This window comes from Agelaius tricolor, unplaced genomic scaffold, assembly GCF_023055355.1.
Source record: "Agelaius tricolor isolate 1412-34295 unplaced genomic scaffold, bAgeTri1.0.p SCAF_7, whole genome shotgun sequence".
Lineage (NCBI taxonomy): Eukaryota > Metazoa > Chordata > Aves > Passeriformes > Icteridae > Agelaius > Agelaius tricolor.
Window position 1 is genome coordinate 32,350,245 of NW_027269267.1, and position 21,916 is coordinate 32,372,160.

The window sequence follows — 21,916 nt, forward strand, 5'->3', positions numbered from 1 at the left end:
AGACATAAGTCTAGTTTCACAACAGTGTAATTGCTTTTTTTTTTTTTTAATTCCAGGAAGCAGTCACAAGATGTCACCATATTAATATCTACATGAAAATACCCAAATAATTTGTAAGCTAGAGAAAACAATATATGCTATCCTGTGCATTAAAAGGAAGTGGTTTCACTTATGTAGGTATGTTTGGCTTAAGAGCTACAACCATAACATAAAACATACAAACCACTTATCAGAAGTTTTGTCTCCCTTGTTTTCTTTTAAATAAAACATTCAGCAACATATTAAGGGAAGTGGCAGCCCAATGCAGAATTGCTTGGATTTGTCCCACCATAATAATATTTCTACATCTTGCAATGGTTAGTATAATTAACAATTCTTTTACTTTCCCATCTTGATATGACTTATTGAGTGGCTCACAGCAGTACCATTACTTTCTAGTCTAAGAACTAGTGGTTAATATAGTGCTAAAATAAGTAAGATAATTACAGATTTTAATGATTAATTTGAACTAGCTTAAAAAATAAACCTGGTGATAAAGGAACACTTAAACTACAGATGAGTGAATGCAACTACCCATCATCTATCATCTTTACCCTAAACACTGGGCCAATGATATATGTTGATTTTATTAAACCAAATGTGTTCTAGTAGAGTATGTAAAAGAAAATAAACTGAGTCTTGTGGGTTTTTTCCTTCTATTTGTGGTGATATGTGGGATCTTCAAGCAAGTTAAAGAAATATTCACAGTTGAAAGCTTTAATAATTGAAACTGTAACCACTATATGGAAAACTTCTACCACTCTACTCTACACATCCAAACATAAACCTATACACAGATATCTACTATGAGAATATGTTTAGCACATGACAGCTGAACAACTGGCTAATGAAGAACCTGAGGCATTTTTGTTTGCCTGTTTGGTAGGGTGTTTGGGTTTGGGAGGGTTTTTTTTGAGGGGTTTGTAGTGGGGGTTTCTTATTTGTTTTTAACAGCAATGTTTCCTGTAACCAGCTTACATAATTTTGGAGTATCTTACTCTTGGACATTACAGTCTTAACATCCACAGAAGCATATTCTTGAGTTACATTAAGGACCAAGGATTGAAGAAAGAAAAAAACTAATCTAAACAACTTAGTAGGCAGGGAAAAAACAAAAAAGGCAACATCATAAATCTGAAATGTGTAATATGTTGATGCATATATTGACTTTTCTCAACTACACAGGAGATAGGAATTATAAATCAAGTACTGCTCTGGTAACTCCTCTGCTCCCTTTCAAGTAGTAGACTATCACCATCAAGGAATTTTAACAAAAATATTCCCAACATACATGCAATCCACAAAATAAATGCATATGAAATCCTAGTCAATAGAACTTCACACCTATGCAGCTCTAGTATCAAGCCATGTTGCTATGTATGTCATCCTAGCTACTACCACCATCTCAAAATTTCAGCATATATTCTTTAAAATTAACTTTTTTCCTGTTTTGACTCAGACCAAAAAGAGAACTGACAGGAATGGCAACATCATACATGAAAAACAACTATTTGCAACAGTAATTACTTCACTGCAGTAATTACAATTTCTTTAAACCCAGTGGTAACTTGGTTCCAAGAACTGTCTTTAGGTTTGGGAATGTTGCAACACTTGCAGTTCCAGCAGATTACATAGCCAATTGCATCTCAACTCTAGATCAAGATGAGCTTTAAACACAAAGTATCCTCCAATTTTTCTGAGAAAGAGAGAAGAACCTGTGAGAGCACCTGTGGTAATATCCACGAGTTTTCCCAACACAAAATATCAAGGAACCAGAACCTCTGGCCACACTGAAGCATACTATTGAAAGTAACTAGAAAGTTCAAAGGTTCTGTGAACTTGAGCTTAATGCTTGCTTGTTTTCAGAACTCAACAAACCCATGAGTTCAAAAAGCAGCTATCAAAAAGATGCAATATTGCTGGATCAGACAATTTACTCAGACTACATACCTGCAATAGGTCTCCTTCATCAAAACGTAGCATTTCTATTATGCCATCCGACTGGATAAAAGCTGCAAAGAAAAACAAAAAACTAAGTAATGTAACAAAAACCCATTTTGTTACTAAATCAGAAAAAAAAATTAAACATCTTAATTTTGTAGACAGAGCTATGACAAACCAAAATAATGATGCCAATGATACCAAAATAACAAACACAAGTCTGTGACACTAACTTTGCTTGAGAAGCACCACACTTGGCAAATCAGTCTTTTACCTTAAAAATGCTAAACTCCAAAGGGAACAACTTCTTCTAGGGTCTCAAAAAAGAGTGACTGTACCAAGCCAACTCCATACTTCAACAAAATGACAGGCTGGGTACCTGAACAAGTAAGTTTAATACATCTAAGCCCACAAAGAGTTCAGACACAAACAGAATTTCTGTATCATTTACACACCAATAATCTTTAGTGTACATCTGGAAAGCCTCCTTCACACTGCAGCCTAATCCTTGGCACGGCAACAATCCGCTCCATCTTGACAGGAACATATTAAAATTTGAAACAGTTTAGAAGTGTTTGTACCATAAGGTTAAACTCCATGAAAAGTTCATGCCTCAGTCAAATTTGGGATCCTCAAACACTCCACTCATTTCCTCTACATGTTTGGTCAGGCAATTGTTTTTCAATTCCTCTTAAATGTAGGGAATGCAACTTTCTTCTAAAGACAAAGAATAAGGGCACTGCCCTTCCTGTAAATATCATAATCTATACAAGAATGAGTACGATTTAAAGAGGAAAGAAAGGATCAAAGAGTTCTACATTTTTCCCCAAAAACCTACTCACATACACACACACACACAAAGGAGGTCTTTAGAATAAAATGGAGCAGCAATCTCAAATGAGAAAATTGTATTAAAAAAAAAAAAGTTCTGTAAATAACTCCTCCTCTACCCTATGTCCTTTTTCCACGACTGACTTTACCGTGTACTAGATGAAGTAGAGACTGGTAACATTCCTCTCTTTCCACAAAGAGAAACAACTTCTACAGGAAGAAATTAAAGATTTCCCAGTGCACAGAAGTACACTGTTTGCTTCTAGAAGATGAATTTTGAATCTCAGTCTGAAAAAGGAGACTTAGACCTTTATCTCCCACTTTGAAGCTTTGTTTATTATGACATCACCAACAATGCCACTCTATGATCTTTTAAACAAAAAAAATGTCAGTACTTTTAGAAAACAAAAAGCACTCTTGGTAGACAGGAGTAAAGGCACCTACCACATGGAGAAACATTAGCTTTGACATATATTTGTCCCAAACATTTCCTCACTGGCTGCTTTGGTGACACCTCACTCAGTACCCAAAACTCACTGTGCTACTTAACATATCACTGTTTGCAAACTCCATTCTGCATCCCTGACTTCCTCACACATTTCGATACCTTCACCTTAAAGGCACAAACTCCACGACCTTGCTTTCATATGACCCAAAGTAAAAGTTAATATAAGACAAAGATTGCTGCTATTGTCTCCAAGTCTTTTAGTACGCAAAAACCCTGAAACAAATTTAAAAGATCTCCAAATAACAAAGTTTTATACAATTACTTTTCAAGCTACCATACCACACAACTCTAACATGCACAGGCTGAGAAAGCCCAGCTCAGGTGGAGTGTGAGAATCACCATAGAGAAGAAAGGGGGAGCTCATAAACAACACATGTCCTGCAATATTTACACTGGCACTGCAATACGTACAGTGCCATGAGAAGTCCTAGTCAGTAGTGTCAGCAATAAGTTAGTATTTTTTTGTGTGTGCTTATTGCTATTACCTTAATGTTACCCAAAACAAACAAAAATCGATCCTTGATCCAAGAATCAGGAGTTTGGTCAATCATTTATACTGAAGAGCTATACAGAACATAGGGCAAGAGATTTAAAAAAAAAAACCAACAAAAACCAAACAAACCAAAACAGCACTTGAAGAGCTGTTACAAAATCAAGTCCTACAGTTTATCAAATTTTGGGCTTTTAAAACTTAAATTACTGGAATAGGTCTGCCAGTTTAAAGTTTAATGTCAGAAAAAAGAACAAGTGAATTCTTCTTAATTTATCTGGCAATATATATGATGCAAGACATTCATTTCATGGTTTAATTTTGGTTTTAAAATCACTGAAAAAAAGGCTAAGTGTATTGCAGTGTCAAATGAAGCTTTGACACGTTAGGATAAAATGCAGAGTATGACAGTTAATCATGATTTCACAGAAGTGTCATGCTTATCCTCTGCACAAGAACCCCAAATTACAGATTAGCACAGAGGGAAAATTCTCAATTTTTAACTTGGGAAAAATATAGAATGAAATTATGTTTTCTCATGTATTTGATATATTGGAATTCAGCAATCACAATTTTAAAAATTATAGATACAAGGAAACCTTCCTATTAATCAAAAGGAACTGCACCTCTGAAGTTAGACTTTTTGGCATTCTACTGCTATCTAGATCTCCAGTTTGGAAACAGAGAATACACAGCATTTGATTGTGGCATTAGGCACAAACAAAAAAAGTCATTAGAAAACAACTTTTTACATAAATGATCTATTAACAACCAGCAAAGCATAAAAGGCTATTTCATCTAATCACAAATTCTTAGTATTTCTGAGGCTTTTCTCCCCTGATTTAAATACAATGCACCATCAGTACAAAGACCAGAAAGCAGCAACAATTCTTTCACAAGGATAATATGGACTGAAGCCCCCAGAAATTAGCCCAAGCTTTCTACCCAAGCATCTTGAATTCAGACAGACCTTCTGTAAGCTACAAACACTTTTTCAGCCACTCTTTAATTATTCCATCTTTACAACAAGTTATGAACAAAGCAACAGATGTTACAGAACATTTTGAATGGAAAACACCGTTAAATAGAAGTGCTATTCATCACTATACCATTTAAGAAATGTTTTCAGAGAGCAGATGACAGTGCCAGGTGAAGTCAGATGCACTGCAAAGTCTGGCTGCTGTCCATTTCACAGCAGACACATCTCAACCGAGGTGGTGGTGAAGTTGCTGTGGTTATACCTTTCATTTTGGTTTAGACTAACTTTCAAGCCTTTCAAGCGTTTCTCTTTATTGGTTATTTCATCAAAGCAAGGAAATAGCAAGTAAATACATATACCTTCATGAGATGAAAGCTTGTTTTTGCAACTGGCTTCTCAGACTCTCAATTCGGGATGAAACAACAAGCCACCTCATTCAAATGAGGCAAAACTAATTACATTTTAAAAAACCTCCACTGACGAGTCATAAAGAGTCACCTGAATCCCTCTGAGAGCAGCTCTCAAACCATCCAACATGGACCACAGAGAGGACAAAGTTTTCTTCAAAGTGAAATGCTGACGGTGCCCTTGTGGGTCCTTTTTTACCCGTTCCAGAATTAGAAGCAGTTGCTCATCTTTTGCATTTGTGCTACCTGACCTAAGCAAGTTCACAAACTTTGCAATGCAAGCCCAAAACCAGTTTTTACTGTCCTTTTACACAACGTACCTATTGTCACCGATAGACAATAGGTTATTACCAATGTGCAAAGTCATTGTAAATAATTAAGTATGAGATCACTTGGGCATGCTTTATTAGGTGAACTATTCCCCATGCTACAGAGGAAGATGACTGTTTTCTGCTAAGTTCCCAACAATTTCCCTTGGGAAAACTTCTTCCCAAAGCTTAAGCTGATACCATCATGGTCCATTACCAGTCTAATACTGTAGCCAATATTTTAATATTCTGGAAGAGTAAAATGCAGCAAATTAAGAACTCTTGCCTGTGCTATTTTAGTCATCCCTGCAACATGACTGGTGACTACTACAAGAGGGGCACAATATAATATTTGGGGTAGGAAGCATTTCAGCTGGCACAGCGTGATCTGCCACTGCACAAATCAGCAGCCAAGAAGCCACATTACACATATGGAAAATAATTCCTTCCTGAGCCTATAGGCAATTGAAGCCCTGAGGGCTTATTATAATAGCTATTAGTCAAACTTTAAATGTTCATGGACCAAAGAAGGAAAAGGATACATATTCATATCCGCAGATTTCAAGGCCAGAAGAATCTTAGTCTCATTTCCTCTTCACCTATCCTGAACAGAATACTTTCTTCTGAGAGGTATACACAAATCCCTCTCAAGAGAAGGCCTCTATCCTTTCAAACTTCTGCAAAAAGCAAATGTAACAGATTGATGAGAATCTGTAACTATTTCAGTCACTCTAGCTACTAGGATATTATATGATTTCAGGGTCAATTTTTTTCAGCTTCTGGCTTGTGTATTCTTGGTTTCCTCTTTTCAGACAGTAGGTCACTACTAACAGAATACATAAACCTTACACTAAAAATACTCTAAGTTTCAATTTCTGTTTTCAATCTCTAACCTTTAAAATGCAACTTCTTTGATTGTCAGCTTTACTGTGAAAAGCCCATAAAAGATATCAGAAAAAGACCATGAACCTAGGCTTTCCACTTGCTCCAGAACAGCTTGTTCTTGTCAGCACTTTCCAAGCATCCCAAACTCTTTTTAAAATGGCAAAAGAAAACCCACCACCACAACCATACCCCGCAGTCCCCAAACCATGGCTTTCTGGAACAGTGAAAGCACTATCTAGTCATTATTACCAGAAGATTCCTAAATGCTTTCCCCTGCCCTTTCCAACAACATCACAGTGCTTGATAGAAAATTAAACCAACAGTAGCTGAATTAACTTAAGTAGCTTATTTTCAGAAGTTTATACACCTAATAGAGAAATCTTGCTCAAACACATCCCTATTTTGATTGTGTCTAGTCCAAGCCTTTGATATTTGGGGCTAAAACAAGAAAAATACAGACCTATAAACCATCAAATAACAAGAAAATTTTAAAATCCTACACATCTCCAAAGCAAACAGGAACTTAATATCAAAATCACTTTAGCCAACACCAGTCTTCAGCTGTGACTGAATTACACAAAACAGAATAAATTTGCATGTAATGAGAGCAGTGAATATGCCAAGGCTCTTGGTGCGCTACAACAAAAAAAAAAATCTCCGTGGCTCACAGTTTATGAGGCCTACTCTGACTGAGATCCAATTTTTAAGGTGGCTTTGCACATTTATCTTTCCTTTAGCCACTGTTATTTTTTTCATTTTAATAGGGAAGTACATTCTGGCATATATACATTTATAAAACCCCTATTCTGAAATATAACTTAGCTCTGGAACAGCTACTCAATAGCAGTGCATTGATTTATTTTTATGCTAATGATCTTTATATACTCTCTTACATGCTGCAGGAACTGTTTTCTTTCCTAAATCTTGTCTAAGCCAGTCTTCTTTCTTATAAACTGGATTTATACAAACCTGTATCATCTAGTCCACGAATTTTCTCCCAAGTCTAAAAATAGTGTCCTAACTTACCAAAATAGGGAAAGGTCAATTATTTAAATAATTTCTAATTTACATTAAATTTTTTTAAAGTCCAGTTTCTAACCCTTTGTCTTAATGACTAAGCTCACTTCAAGGTAACTATAACCACATGAGCCAATTACAATGTGCTAAATGCCATTCACTTCCGTCTATGTAACTGTAATTGCTACATTTGTATCACTATTGGTTAAAGTGCAGAACTAAACTTGGACAAGTTATTTTTAAAGCTCTGACTATGAATTAACCGCTTATGCACAGTCACACAATTTCAATCATTCTGAACAGTGGAAAACTGAGCAGCTTGGGGAATACAGGTAGGTGGATAAAGAATGAAAAAATGAAATTATTATGGATGGAAAATTCCATTGTAAAAAATAAAATACCATACACATAAGGGAAAACACTGTTACACTGTAATGCGAGTGACCATTTTAATCAGCTTCAGGACTACAGAAGTCTGGTGAGCCTCAAGAAATACGTCTCAGTTCAGTGTCCAACACACCAAATCTGTTTAAAAAAGGCCTGTTCTCCAAGACAGACAAGTCAGTGTAGCTATCAGCCTGGATTTCTGCCTATGTCCCAACAGGTGACTGCTCACTGGAAATGTAAAAGGTCATTCTCTCATGAGACAGTGAATGTCAGGCAAGTGAGAATCACCAGCCAGCAGGTTTGCTTTCCAGCTAAATCCTCTTGCACTTACCTAGGCAATTTACTTATTTATTTTCCAGTACTCCATAACATAAGGAAATCAATAATTTTTCCAGCAGACCTCAGGAAGAGTCACCACGACCAAGAAAATACACACAATGCAGTAAAGATCACATGCAGTAAAGATCACAAACATCACACTTTGAAGTCTTTTTACACAGAAACGTATTTATTCTTTCTTCATTATTAAAATATCTAATGACCATCCCTCAAAAAGCCAACTGGCCAAATTTGTATTTTCTGTTTATATATATTAGATTTGAAATAGAACCATCCCTAGATAATGCACTTTAATCATCATGTGAAATGGGAAAGCAATATATTAAGCTAAATAAAAAAACCCAGAATCTTCATCAAAACCCTCATTTTACACTCCTCATTAAAAAAAAAAATCTGACTTTACACAATACATACTCAAGTAAGTTCATATGCACCAACCTATGCCCAAATTAATACAAGCTAAACAGAGACAGTGGATCACTTGCAATACCTGAGCACACTATTTCACGGTGGGGGGGGGGGGAAAGTCAAATGATTTCTGCTTTACTGCACACAACAGCACAAATTGAGCATATCACTGACAGCCAAGTAAGTCTGCATGTAATCTTTCACTAACTTACTTTTGTGTCTTTTCTGCCTTCAGATAAAAGACAAGCTTCTTTGCCCAGCAAGGCCCTTCCCTAGTAAGAAGAGTTGTCACATTGTGCTCATTCACTCATCTCTTTTCCCCTTAGTTAAGACTGATGCAGATTTTTAGGAATTCGGTCACCAATTCAGTTTTTAAAGCTAGCCATGAAACAGAAAGTGACAGCATGATTCTGATTCAGAACACAGGCTCCAGACAGACAATGAAGCTACTGCTTAGACTGAGAAAGGAAGAAAGTGAGTCTCCACCCTGAAGCCACTGCTCACACACCTGGCTCACAACATGTGTTTCATGCTTCACAAGACAGTGCAACTGCATCAAGGTTTCTTTTACAGCTAACACTAATTAGATGTGTTCTGTGATAGATATATCCTTGCAAAAAAATATACAAGCATACATAGAAACAGAAAAGCTCACTGAAAGTAACATGTACTCCACCTAAAAATCTGCTTTTATTTATATTCCTAACAAAATTACATTAGATGATTTCAGATTGAGACACAAAAAGATTACATTTTATTCATACACCTTTATTCTCAGATGCTTATTCTGTATTCAGCCTGTATTTCTGCTTTACAAAAATGTGCATTTCCATCCACTTTGACTAAAGCAATTATTATTTTCATCTACTTTTTTTAAGTGAGTGTAAAAAACTATCTGCTATGGGCCAAAATGGCAGATTTCATTTAGTAGCAGTAAAGGCCATAAAACTTCACTGGAAAAAAAACACTACTACTTTAAAAGCTGCCAGATGCTCGAAGTTGATGCTTTACTTTTAAACTTTTCAAAAATTTCATTAGCTCCTCCAAAGATATTTATTTCCTGCTCCAAAGTGCTTCTCAAGAAATAATACTCAATTCCATTCACAGGGGGTATTTACGAGAAAACTTATTTTAAAATAATTTCTTTTTAAATTAAATAAAAAGGAGAAATAATTCTCTAAGCAGGAGAAAAACTTTCATGCATGTTATTTTTAAGCCAAAGAGAACAATACTCCTGACACTCATGGAAACTTCTCAGAAATCATTTAAAGAGAGTAAAAAAATTAAAAGGGAGCTAGAGAGAAAACAAACATCTGCAAATAGCATCCATTTTTTTTTTTTGCTTTGAGCCATACCAAATGTGGCTTTCAACTCATTCTAATGATGGCCATTTTAAAATTTCAAGATGTAAATTAAATTATACTCCTATACATGTATTGTTATTGAATGTGTACAGACATAAAATTATTTGGGACAAAAACAAGGTAAGTAGTGCTGCAATGAGACTGGGGAAATCAACAGTCCCTCCAAACTACTCTTAAGGATTTATCTCAATTTCTCAAGTTTTAGATCAGAAACTTTTCATTGTGGCAGTTTTACTGCTCATGTAGCACTGAAACCTGTTGTGCAAAAAGATAACATGCACTTAATGGCATTCTAATCTTTTTAGCATATAGAAACAATTATAGCCTATAGCAACATTCAAAATGTAGCTTGCCAGAAACAGCAGTCAGTTCATGGCTTCTGGAGCCTCAGGAGAACAATGCATTAAATGACAATAATTTCAGCTATTGCTATTAACATCAGTCTTCCAAACTTATACTCCTATGAAATGAACCAGTGAACAGACCCCCACTTAGCAATAAAAAGGGTTGTATCAACACAATGGAAAGGCCCACCTAGAAGGTACATCCAGGATGATTAATGACCTTAATAAAAACCAACCAAGATCAAGCATTGTTCTCCACATCACAGAAAATAGGAAGGAAGATGCAATTTTTAGAGTTTCTAAAAAACCCTCCACAGAACAGGAAGGTGACAGAGCCAGGCAGATACCTCCTGACATCTAAATGTCTTGCTGGCAAGGTGAATGCAATCAGGTAAGAGCTACAGCTTATGCTCTGTGCACACTGCTCAGTTTTCCATCCTTACTCCTATCTTACTAGCTACTACAGAGAATGCTTTCTATCATTCATGGCACAGAAACAGCAGTCTACTAAGTGAGAGCTCTGATCTTGCCTCCCTTTTTTTCTTGGTCAGTTACCAAGGCAGAACTGCATGAATTTTCAGAAGAACGAGGGTACACGAACAACACAATTGTTTATATTTTGTTGTGTAACAGTTGCGACTTGGTTAATACCAAGTTACTGGAGAGAAGTATCATTGGCAGGGAGGAGCACAGATCTCCGCCCCTCCTATGCTCGCTCGGCAACGCTCGAGTGTCCGCTGGAAACAGCTATTAAGGCTGACGACAAGCGAAAAAGAGTGGCAAGATAATGCTGGTTCAGCTGCCATATGAAGTTTATAAATACAACAATCAAAGGCCAGGAAAAGGTAGAAAAGGTCTGACGTTAAAGCTGTAGTGTTAATGATGTGGCAGTAACACTACTTATTGATTGCTGAGCACAGCAGTCTGTTGACTTTCCATGAGGGAACACAGACCACCAGCAGGAAAAAGCTGCTTGCAAAGGCTGATAAAACCAGAGGAGAAAAGGGTGGAGAAGAACAACTGAAAGTTTGGAAAGAATCTTTGAAAGAAGATAAAACACAGAGCAAAAACAATTAAAACAGGTGAATTTCAGTTTGGGGGGAACACTTCAAAAACATTAATAAGAAATTAAAGGTGCAAGTAGGCATAGGGAAATTAAATGCTTGCAGAAATGCAATTTAGCTACCTACAATACCCTGGAAGCAGTTACCCCTCAGAAGTAAATAAACACTCTCTTCTGGTCAGACTCTTTCACAAACAGCTGGGATGATCTAAGTTGAGACCCGGTGCAACACAGATCATGATTTCACCCAATAATTCCAAACCCTTAGGCTTAGTGACAGAATATGTTATGGAGAGACATCTAATTTACTCATCACTAAGCTGCCCCCCAAGACAAGACTTCACTCAAAAATAGTTCTCATTTCTACTTTGATATGCCTAGTACTCAGTCTCTCAACCTAAACAGGAAGACCTTTGCTAAATTCAACATTAGAGGGTTTTTTCACAAAACAGGTATTTTTAAAGAATGATTAATTAAATAATGCTAAATAAATAAATGTTTTATTCAATCACCAAGGTCCTTAGTCTAGTCTTTTTCCTTAGAGAAATCTCATTTAATCAAAGGAAGAATTCACAGCACTCATCAAGTATAAAACTCTGATCAAATTTCCCCTGATGAACTGGAAGTTCATTTCAATCTTTTCTCCATCAGATAATGATATTCAGTAGTACTGATTGGCAGTGACTTTACCTGTGAAGATTCAGACTGTCAATGACAACCATCTCTCCTTGAACATCAAATGTTTGGGATGTTTCTCCGAAAACAAGATATTTATTAATATTTTGAATATTTTGGATGATACAGGTCAGCCAAAGGTATATGGGCACATCATGACCTAGTTAAGCTACACAAAAGGCAACTGGCAAGGTATATGATAATATAAAAGCAGCTGTATCATAATATAAAAGTTACACACATACACCCCCTTCCTTATCTTCTTATACTTAGGAGAGACAACTCAGAGGGCAAGAGTAGCCTCAGTGCTTCCTAGTACACACTAAATAATGGTCATTTCTGGTACCTCTAAACTGCCTGTTGCTGCCTCCACAGATTGAAGTTACACACAGCTGAGAATAACAAAGCAAACGGACAAGAAGGTTTCTAGTAAGGGAAAAGTACTCCATGTCTCCCACTGCAAGAAAGGAATAGTCAAAAACTTCACAACATTAACTATCCAAATCTCTCAGTATTTCTTCAGACATATTAGCTGCACAGATTGTTAACTTTAATACATCTTGTATATTAACATGTAAATCACAATTGAATGTATTGCTACATTGCCAGCAGCTGGCAAAGGCAAAAACTAATGGCTGTATTATGCTTCACATGAAAGATGGGACACAAATACTCCTTTGGAAAGAAATTTTTCAAGAGAAAGAACAAAAACATGGGGACAAAAAAGTGTATGTGATCCACAATTACAGAAATAAGGAATGGTTGACAAGGTCTTGTTTTTATCTATGATCACCCTTTTTTAGTGATGCAGCAACCCATGAAGCTTCCTGGTACAATTACAGCTCTGCTTCTACCAAAATTGTATCTGTATTACTATTACCATAACACTGGCTTCACCATGGAGTTACACGAAAAGTCAGATGTCTATCTGTAAGACATCTGTAATGTCTTACAGATATTCCCATCAGCTGCAACTAAAGTACTGCAATCTCTAACTAAGTTTTAAGATCACAAGGGAGGCACAAAATATTGAGACAGGGAAACTGAGGGTGGAATGGACATTAAGACTGTCATCCAGCTCAACCTTCTGCAGAAGTAAAGTGAATGCTGAATTTGGATGGTGTTGCTTTAGGCTCTCATTTAGGTGGGTCTTGAAAACATCCAAAGGCAGAGATCCCATAACCTCCCTAGAGGTTATGGGATCTCTGCTTCAATGCCTGACCAGCCTCATGGTGAAATACAGACTCATCACATCAAGGCAGAAGATCCCAGCCATGCTGACCGGAAGCCCATGAGAGATGGGAGGCAGTGATCCATGCAGGAGCCAAGCCCAGCAGACCCACCCTGTGCTGGGCTGCGTGTCTGGGCTGGCCGTGCTGCACGTACTCCGTGGCTGCAGGGGGAGCCCAGAGAAGCTGCAATCAACATCACCAGTGATTATGCCACCTGGGTGGCCTTGCTTTATCTGAAAGTGCAGATGGAAGTTCCCATGTGAACATCCTTTCTGACAGCAAAAATTATGAATAGACTTGTCTTCTTACAAGGAAGGAAATCCAGCAAAAGAGCAAAATAGGGTAACCTTTCTGGATGGGGTCTGCACAGTGTGTTGCACATGGGAGTCCATTCAAAGGTCTGTTGGGTGCTGCACAATTCAGGGTTCTCAGCATCAAAAGAGATCCAAGATTATCTGTACTACTCTCTCTTTATATGGTTAGCTTTAATAAACAGAATTTTCAATGCTATTTTATACTGCCCAAGTGCCTCTCTTACTCAGATCATCAGAGAGCAGCATCTCCTGGACTTTTCTTTGTTTAACTTTATGGCCACTGTCTCAGGCTCCAGCCATGAACCTCTGTGAGGAGTTGGGCTCCATTTTCCTCCATAAACTACTATGATTTTGGCATACTGCCACAAGATCCCTCAGCCTCCATTCACAGGTCATGCATATATTGACCATCCTTGCAGACTTCCAGTGGGATGGCAGAGAACAAAACTAGACACAGTGGTTTAGGTGTGTCCTATTAAGTGCTGACTAAACAGGAATAATCACGTTGTTCAGCCCAGTGGCTACACTCCTATATGTTGCCAGGGTACATTGCTGACTCATGAACAGCATTTCCAGGTTGTATTCCCTGCAGGTGGTTATTCTGTCCCATATAAAGGGCTTTCCATTTGTCCTTTTTGGATTTCATGAAGATCCTGTCAGCCCATTGTTCTGTCCTGCTTAGGTCTCTCCCAAATGCAGACTTGCCCTTGAGTATTGGTACATTCCAACTCCAGATCAGTGACAAATATCTAAAGCAGGACAGGTTCCAGAATATAGCCAGGAAGAGCTCCTTGTAGCCAGCCTGTGAGGTAGAACATGAACCACTGCTGGAAATAAACCAAAACCATACACCTTGCAGTTTATCTAGTTGCCCAGATAGTTTTTATCATTATCTAAAAAATCTACCTGTAAATATTTGTACAGTATTTTGGTGCAAATCACTGATTCACTTAGATGACTTCTGTGTTTCTAGATGATTTTCTATTAATTTACAAGCTTCAGATAACAAGTCTTTAAATTCATTTAACATATTTATTAGGAAATATTGCAGACTACTTAAATTGGTACCATGCGTGTTTACAACTTTGTCTCCTATCATCATTCCTTCAAATGGTGATTTAATCTGTTTAACATCATACTAGCTGTGCTTCCTCACTTAAACAACTTTAAAAAAACCTAACCCTTTAACCAAGGGTTGGCTGGGATTTTCCTAGTTTAAGTAACTTTAGAAAGTCCATGTACATCCTATTACACCAAATCTATACAGTCCAACACAGATTTAAGTGTTCAACTGAAAAAACCCCTCAGATAACGCTTAAGACATTGTGAAGACAAACTGCTTCATGAAGAACAGGCAATGGATCCATTTATAAAATTACTTAAAAAAACTAAGCGTGTTGCATTAGTCAGCCAAATAGTTATATTACATAACATTTTGTAGTTTCATAGAGTACACAGACAGAAGGAGCTGTAGTTTCATTTCCTGTACAATTCCTTCCACTAAATTTCACTCAGATATCTCTAAAACCAGTTTGATAAGGACAGCAGAACTCCTGTTTTCAGATGGTTCTCTGTTGCAAGCTATGCCAGGCAGTAGAAGAGGTATTAAAAATGCATCTATGATAGTCTTAGTGAGAAGATTAATCTGGTAACTGTAGCAGGAAAATCTCAAACTAGTGAAACACCTCAATTTTATCCTCCTTTTCAGGGATTGGAACTAAATGGCAATCCTTCAGTGCTCTGCTATTTCCCCATTACATCCAAGGTTTTCTAAGACACAGACAGACATGATCCTGGTTTAATCCCTTTCATATTCCAAAGCAAAAGTTATCCAAGGATCCTTATGAGAAAATGTTAAAATCAGATTTCAAAAATGTTAAATGCAAATGCTGCACTATATCTTTGCTGCAGTCAGTAAATCACTAACTATTCTATAAGGGTAGTTGAGAAAACAGAAATACATAACAATCTTGCATCCCATTAAAATTTTAACAGCTGCCTCTAACAAATCCGTATCTGACACAAGTTTATTCATTGATTGTATTTATGACTAGAAAGATAAACTTGAAGTTTTTAGATCTAATGGTCACTGGTTCCTTTGGTTTCCCCCAATGCAAGAAGAAATTCTGCATCCTCTGTCTTGGTATAAATAATTAAAATGCTGAAATACTAACATAATTTTTTTGAAAAACAGGAATTATTTAAAAAATAACTTTAGTTCAAACTCAAGTTTGCTAACTCCCACAGTGTAAATGGATCAAATCAGCTGCTTCCATTGTAAGGACCTACTGTGCTCAACTTTTGGAACTACAGGATAATGCAGGCTGGATGTGACCCCAGAGGCTCCACCCCAGTCACCTGATCAGAGAACATCTAGTTAGAGGAGGCTGCTCTAGGTATTACTCAGTCCAGTTCCAAGTACTCCCACTTATTACTATGAAGAGTAGGAATTTAATTCAACTGCTGTCTTTTAGAGGAAAAAAGAAACAAAACACTTTCTTGAATGCCTGTTGCACCCAGGTAATTTCATGCTGTAGACTGACAAAGTCAGGGGTGCTACACGGGACAGAAGGTACAAGCAAGAGAAATAAAAGAGATTATTATAGACTTCTATTCTTGCCGAACCCACAAACACAGGAACAAACCAAACTGGTTCTACCCTGTGCTTCAGTCACATAACTTTTACTGCTCGTTATGCATGAACCACAGCATCCACCATTCACTGTCAGACTCCCAGGTAATTTACCAAGTTTACTGTTTGAAAAGATTATTTGAACTTACAGGCTCAGTAAATCACACTGTGGAACCATAACCCATATCACTTTAAGCAGCGTAAAACTCGGTAGGCTTTGAAATAAAGTGACTCACAGCAAATGTCCAAGCAAACAGCTGAAAATTTTAAAATGCACAAATACATCCAGATGACTCAGAGCAATCCATATTGCAATCATTCACAAAAAAATCACAACTGAAAGCTTTAAATAATGCCAAGCCTATTGACTTCCGCACACTCTGGTGGAATTTCATCATATTAGGCACTACGCAAATCCACAGCAAGTTCCTTCAAGAGATGACAATCCAAGGCCCTGAACTGAGCACACCATCCTTCAATGGACCTCTACAGGTGAGGGGACCCCAGTCTGCTTCACACATGCAATATAACTGAACACCAGCGAGGGAGAAAGAGGTGCAGGGAGATGATAGCACCCACTTTGAGATTACATTGAAGGTCACAGAGAATATGGGGTCTCAACTTCCTGTCCACTGCAGTAAAATTTTTCCTTTATTTTAGTCCAAAGATTTCACAAGCAAGTAAGCACATTCAATCCAAGCACATGGTCCATATTTTTCATTCACAAGTGCACAGACACAGTGCAGACCTAATCAGCTGTCCCACACTTAAGTTTCAAAACCACAGTGAGATAGCATGGTCAATTTTTATCCACTTTGTTTTCCTCACACTCTTCATGGTTCTGATGTGCTACTTCAATTGCTGGAGTGTTTTCAGTTTGATTGAGGTCATTCTTTCTGAATGAAATTTTGATTTAGCCAGGGTCAAAACACCAGCATAAAAGTAAAAGCTGGCATGCTGTAGATTAGTTCTGACAGCAGTATATGAAAAACAAGCAGTATATGTGAAGACACTTTTTATAATATTAAGCATATAAGCTTTCTCTCAGTCATCTTCCAATATTAATCTAGTTTTGATACTCCTGTGAAGTATACTGGTTTGCTATTGTAGATATCAGTAAAAAACAAAAAAACAAGTTATTTGTTTGAGATTGGAAAGAATGACAAAAATAGAACCAGAATTCCAACATATCAGTACACTGCTCTGATGACAATATCCCACTTACACTCAGTAACTAACTTGGTTTCTAGGAAGCTAGAAGAGAATACATCAAGCATTAAGAAAAAAAAGAGCTATTTTCACTGGTCTGTCTGGTTTCATAATGTGATGTTTAAATAGAATTTTTTTCCCAGATCCAGCACTAAGATGTAACTTCAAAAATTACAGTCAGCAATTGAACATAGCCTAAATATCAACCTTGCTCTACCTGCACCTATGTTGTGAGCAGATGGGTAGGTAAAACAACTATCAAAGTAGTCTCAACAAGCTTTCAGTCAGCTGGTCAAATAAAACAGGATTTAAAAAAAAAAGTTGTATAAAGTGAAGATTTTCTAAAAATATATAAATGTATATAAACAAGGAAGCCAACACAAAGCAGTTCAGGTAAAAAAGCATCCTCATATTAGACCTTTATCTTCAAAACACTTAACTTACCATGGGGTTATGGCACTACTATGGCTTCCAGCTAGCTAAAACCCAGAAGGCTATTCTGTGTATGTTGTGTGTCATCCCCAACCAAAAAAAAAACACAAAACAAATCTCAAAACAAAACAAACAAAACACCAAACAAAAAGCACACCAATACAAACTGACAGTTGTCCTCAATCTATGTGGCAATACAGAATGTGATAGTTACCCTAGGAAAGGACAAGCCTTACAAAAATCCTGAAAATCATACATATTTGCCAAAGAAACTATAAAGTTATTTTTTGCCCCTCCTAAATAGCAAGAGGCTCTCTGAGACTGAAATTTTTTCCTTCCATCTCATTCTTTTCAATGGTTCACAGATTTCCTAACTGAAAAAAAAACAAACATAAAATTTTACAACCTTCTCAGTCTTACTCATTCCTCAGCAATACATGGGCACTCAGGAGGACCCAGCTAGGCACAAAAAAAGAAAAGCCACATATCAGTGTTTAGTCTGAAATTGATGTTTAAGGTTCTCTGGCTGGTTCAATCACAGTTTACTCTGCTATCTGCTCAGATACCAGATAAATTCCAGAAGTTCTATTTTTCTAGCACAGAGAGAGTGTACAGCAATGTCACAGTTCCTCAAGAGTGATTTACAGCTAGAACACACAATTTCAGTTTTGTTTCTCGCTTTTAGGCAAAGATGTTTACATTTGCCCCCCTCAAACTCCTTAACTAAGACTGGGCACAAGAAATAGTCATGTCTATCTAGCATACTCCAGCATCAATCTTGTTTCTATGTGTGACAGCTCCATCCATAAAGAACTGCTTGCTGGTTCTTCTCCACATGAAGCCAGCATAATTTTCTCTCCATCAGCTCCATCATTCCCCCAGTTTCTCCTCATGTATATGCAAGGTAAGAGGAAAAGAATGTCCTCCACATTCATTTTTCATTTTCTTTTGTCATATTCTGATCTATTCTTCTCACACTGTTCACTTGGCACTTGCTTCTATCAAGTGTTTTCTGTACCAGCTTCTCTGGAGTACATACTGCCCTGTGTCTTACTTACCACAGCCACCTTCAACTTGGCAGTGCTCAGGAACAACAATGCACAACCTCAGGCCTAATCCCTCTCCACAGCTTCCTTCCTGCAGCTGTAGTGAAAAATGTATGCCCACATTTGGGAGATGGAAAGGATATTCCTAGCTACTCCCTGCTTCCTGACTATTATTTTTAAATTGTCTTACTACCTTTAACTTGACACAACCTGGTAAAAACTAAGGCACTTAAGGACAGAGCCTGAACATGATCCCCTCCTTTCTTCTCAACTATTGTTTCATTTTGAGCTCCCACCTTGAGCTCCCTCAAGGCCCAGTGTCCAAAGTGGTCCTTCCTCTCCTGTGTTCAGTCACTACCTCTTGCAGACTGGCACTTACATTGTAGCTTAAGATCAGTGGAACTAGCTCTCACAAGTCCCTTTAATCTTTGTCTTGCTTTAAAACTATTGTTTGGTTTATGTTTTGTTTTGCTTTTTTTTAATCCAGGGTTTAAACAGTCATTGCACTCAGCAAATAGAAGCAAGACAACACTTTATAACATGTGATCCACAAATGCAGATTGCCAGTGAATTCTGCTCAGGAGTTCATAAAAGATGAATAACAGAAAAAAAACAAACACCAAAGAAACACTTATTTGATGACCTTAGATGTACCACTCATAGACTACCCTAAACAGCAGAACACTTGGCAGGAAATGTCAGAAATCTGAAGGCTAAAAGAAATCCATGTTCTAGTTGAGAAAAAAATTCACTTTTTGAAAATGACAGATGTGTTGCTGGAATAAGTCTTAAGTAATTGACTGTGTAAACTGAACTGTTATCACTACAACTATTTCATTGTCTTGAGGGGCTTCAATCGTATCTGTTCAAATTGTGAATCTAAAACTGCCCTTGTTTATTTAGGAATGCCAAGAAAATCCATAGAGAAAAAAAAAAGTATCTTCTTCACAAATGAACCAACCAGACCATGACCCTAGCTGCCACAACTTTTAGGGTATGAATCAATTCCATCATACCAGTATATGACATCACTGACAAAGCTTATAAACACATATACCTTATTACCTGAGAAGAAATGAAATCACAATAAGAGTTAAAACCAGAAATTTCTCAAGCATTTCAACTCTTTTAGTACCTCAAGACACTACAGGCCACACTGACAAACTTACACATTCTAATCTCTCTAAGGATATGGGATAATACTCGCGCTGTTTTCTGAATGTTTACATTTCCTGTAGACAAAGTCAAGTGAACAAGAGTGGCTGTGCAACAACTGATTTGGGTTTTCAATCACCTTAATATCAACATCCCCATATTTGTAAAAAGAAGCTACTAGGAAATTACTGGAATTGAGCCCTTCTTTAGAAAGGTATATCTACTATTTTTTTAATAATACATGCCTTATTAGGATGTATTTCTTCCCTCAAGTCTGGTCTAGGCATACGATTAGACCCTCCTTGCTAAGCTCCTATTCCATACCCTTTTTAGTCTTACTTTTTTTTATTCTTACTCCCTTTTTTCCTGTCAGACCTCAATCTCCTCCCTCCTCTGGTGCAGCAACTTGCCTGAAAAGCAAATTCTCCTGTCCAGCCAAAGTAAATCTGCTTCACCTACTTTAGTAATAGATTACATTTACCTGCTGCTTTTTCATGCTGCCACACAGCCATGCTTTCAAGCAGACTACAAGTCTGCACCTTGGAAATGCTTGAAAGCTGTTCTCAGCAATGCTACAGATTATGCTTAGGTGTTTCGCTCAGGGCTTTTCTTCCTTGCTAAACCACAATGAAAAGACTCCACGCCAAAATCACAGACACTACAAGTTAGGGAAAGTCAGACAGGGACTTTAAAAAGTTTGGAGAAAACGCCATCGACTCCGCAAAGGCTCTGGAAACCTGTCAAAAGTTTGGGGAGGAAAAGGGGTGTCCCACTGTCACTTGGTGATTGGATAAAAATCCAATCCATGCAAAAGCGTGCATTTCTGCCCTTTCTCATGCTGCTTCGCCAGTCTGTTTGGTTTGGCTTCGTCTCCTACTGGAAGCCTGCCGCAGGGAAACCAGCTCAACGCGAGCAAGCCTCCTATTTTATTTATTTATTTATTTCCCTTTCCCCTATTTAAAGGACAGCTCCAGCTCCCATCCCTGTCCCCGCCGCTGTCAGGGAGGAGAAACCCCCGCGAAACGTCAGCGGCACAGGGACACAGACACACACACCCGCACTCCGGCAGCCGCGGCGGCGGGGCGGGGGAGGCAGCGCCGCGACTCCGCGCACAGCCAGGGCAGCGGGAGCGGCGGGATGCGGGAACCGGCGGGATAGCAGAGCGGGCGGGACAGCAGAGCGGGCGGGATGCGGGACAAGGGACGGCGACCCCGGGCTCCTCCCCAGCCGCCCCCCCACCCCGCCGCCGGGGAGCGGGCGCGGGCCGCGGCCGCCAACGGCCCCACCGCCCCCGGAGGAAGAAGAGGAGGAGCGGGGGGAAGGAGGACAAGAAAGGGAAGGGAAATCTGGGTCTCACCTTCCTTCTCGGCCCGGGCCGTGTGGAGGAGCAGCGCCAGCGCGAAGCGCAGCGCCGCGCCCCGCCAGGCGGCTGCCCAGCCGCCGGCGCGGGGGAAGGGGCAGCTACCGGGGGAGCAGCGGGAGCAGCGGGGGGAGCAGCAGGGGCAGCCGGGCGCCGCCGTCATCGCGCTGCTGCTGCCGCCGCCGCCGCGAGTCCGCCGAGTGTCCGCGTCTGTCTCCGGCCGGGCCGCGGCGCGCGCGCGGAGGAGCTCGGGGAGGGGCGGGGCGGACACCCCCGCGAGCGCGCGCTGCGGCTCCTGACGCGCGTGTCACTGGCTGCCACGCCCCCTGGCCAGGCCACGCCCCTACCGGGCTGGGGCGGAGAACAGGTGCCATTTTAACTGCGGGCAAGGCAGCGCGCCCCTCCGTTGGCTCCGCCTGCTCTGGGCGCAGGGTTGCTGACTAGGTCGCTTTGGTTTAATTGTTTTGAGGTTTTTTTCTCTTTCTTGTTTATTTATTTATTTATTTATTTATTTATTTAGCTTTTTCAAATGCGATTTTAGATCTGCTGCA

General features: G+C 38.8%; 1 protein-coding gene across 1 annotated transcript in view; it reads right to left on the reverse strand.

Moving 5' to 3' along the window:
- Positions 1-21,655, reverse strand: part of TMEM131 (transmembrane protein 131) — a 93,679-nt gene extending 72,024 nt beyond the window's left edge. Inside the window, exons 1-2 of the mRNA XM_071430866.1 lie at positions 21,363-21,655; positions 1,990-2,051 (exon numbers count right to left, since the gene is read on the reverse strand). Of these exons, the coding sequence (XP_071286967.1) occupies positions 1,990-2,051; positions 21,363-21,528 (228 nt within the window). The 5' untranslated portion in view covers positions 21,529-21,655. The remainder of the gene's footprint in view (positions 1-1,989; positions 2,052-21,362) is intronic.
- Between the last annotated feature and the right edge of the window lie 261 nt (positions 21,656-21,916).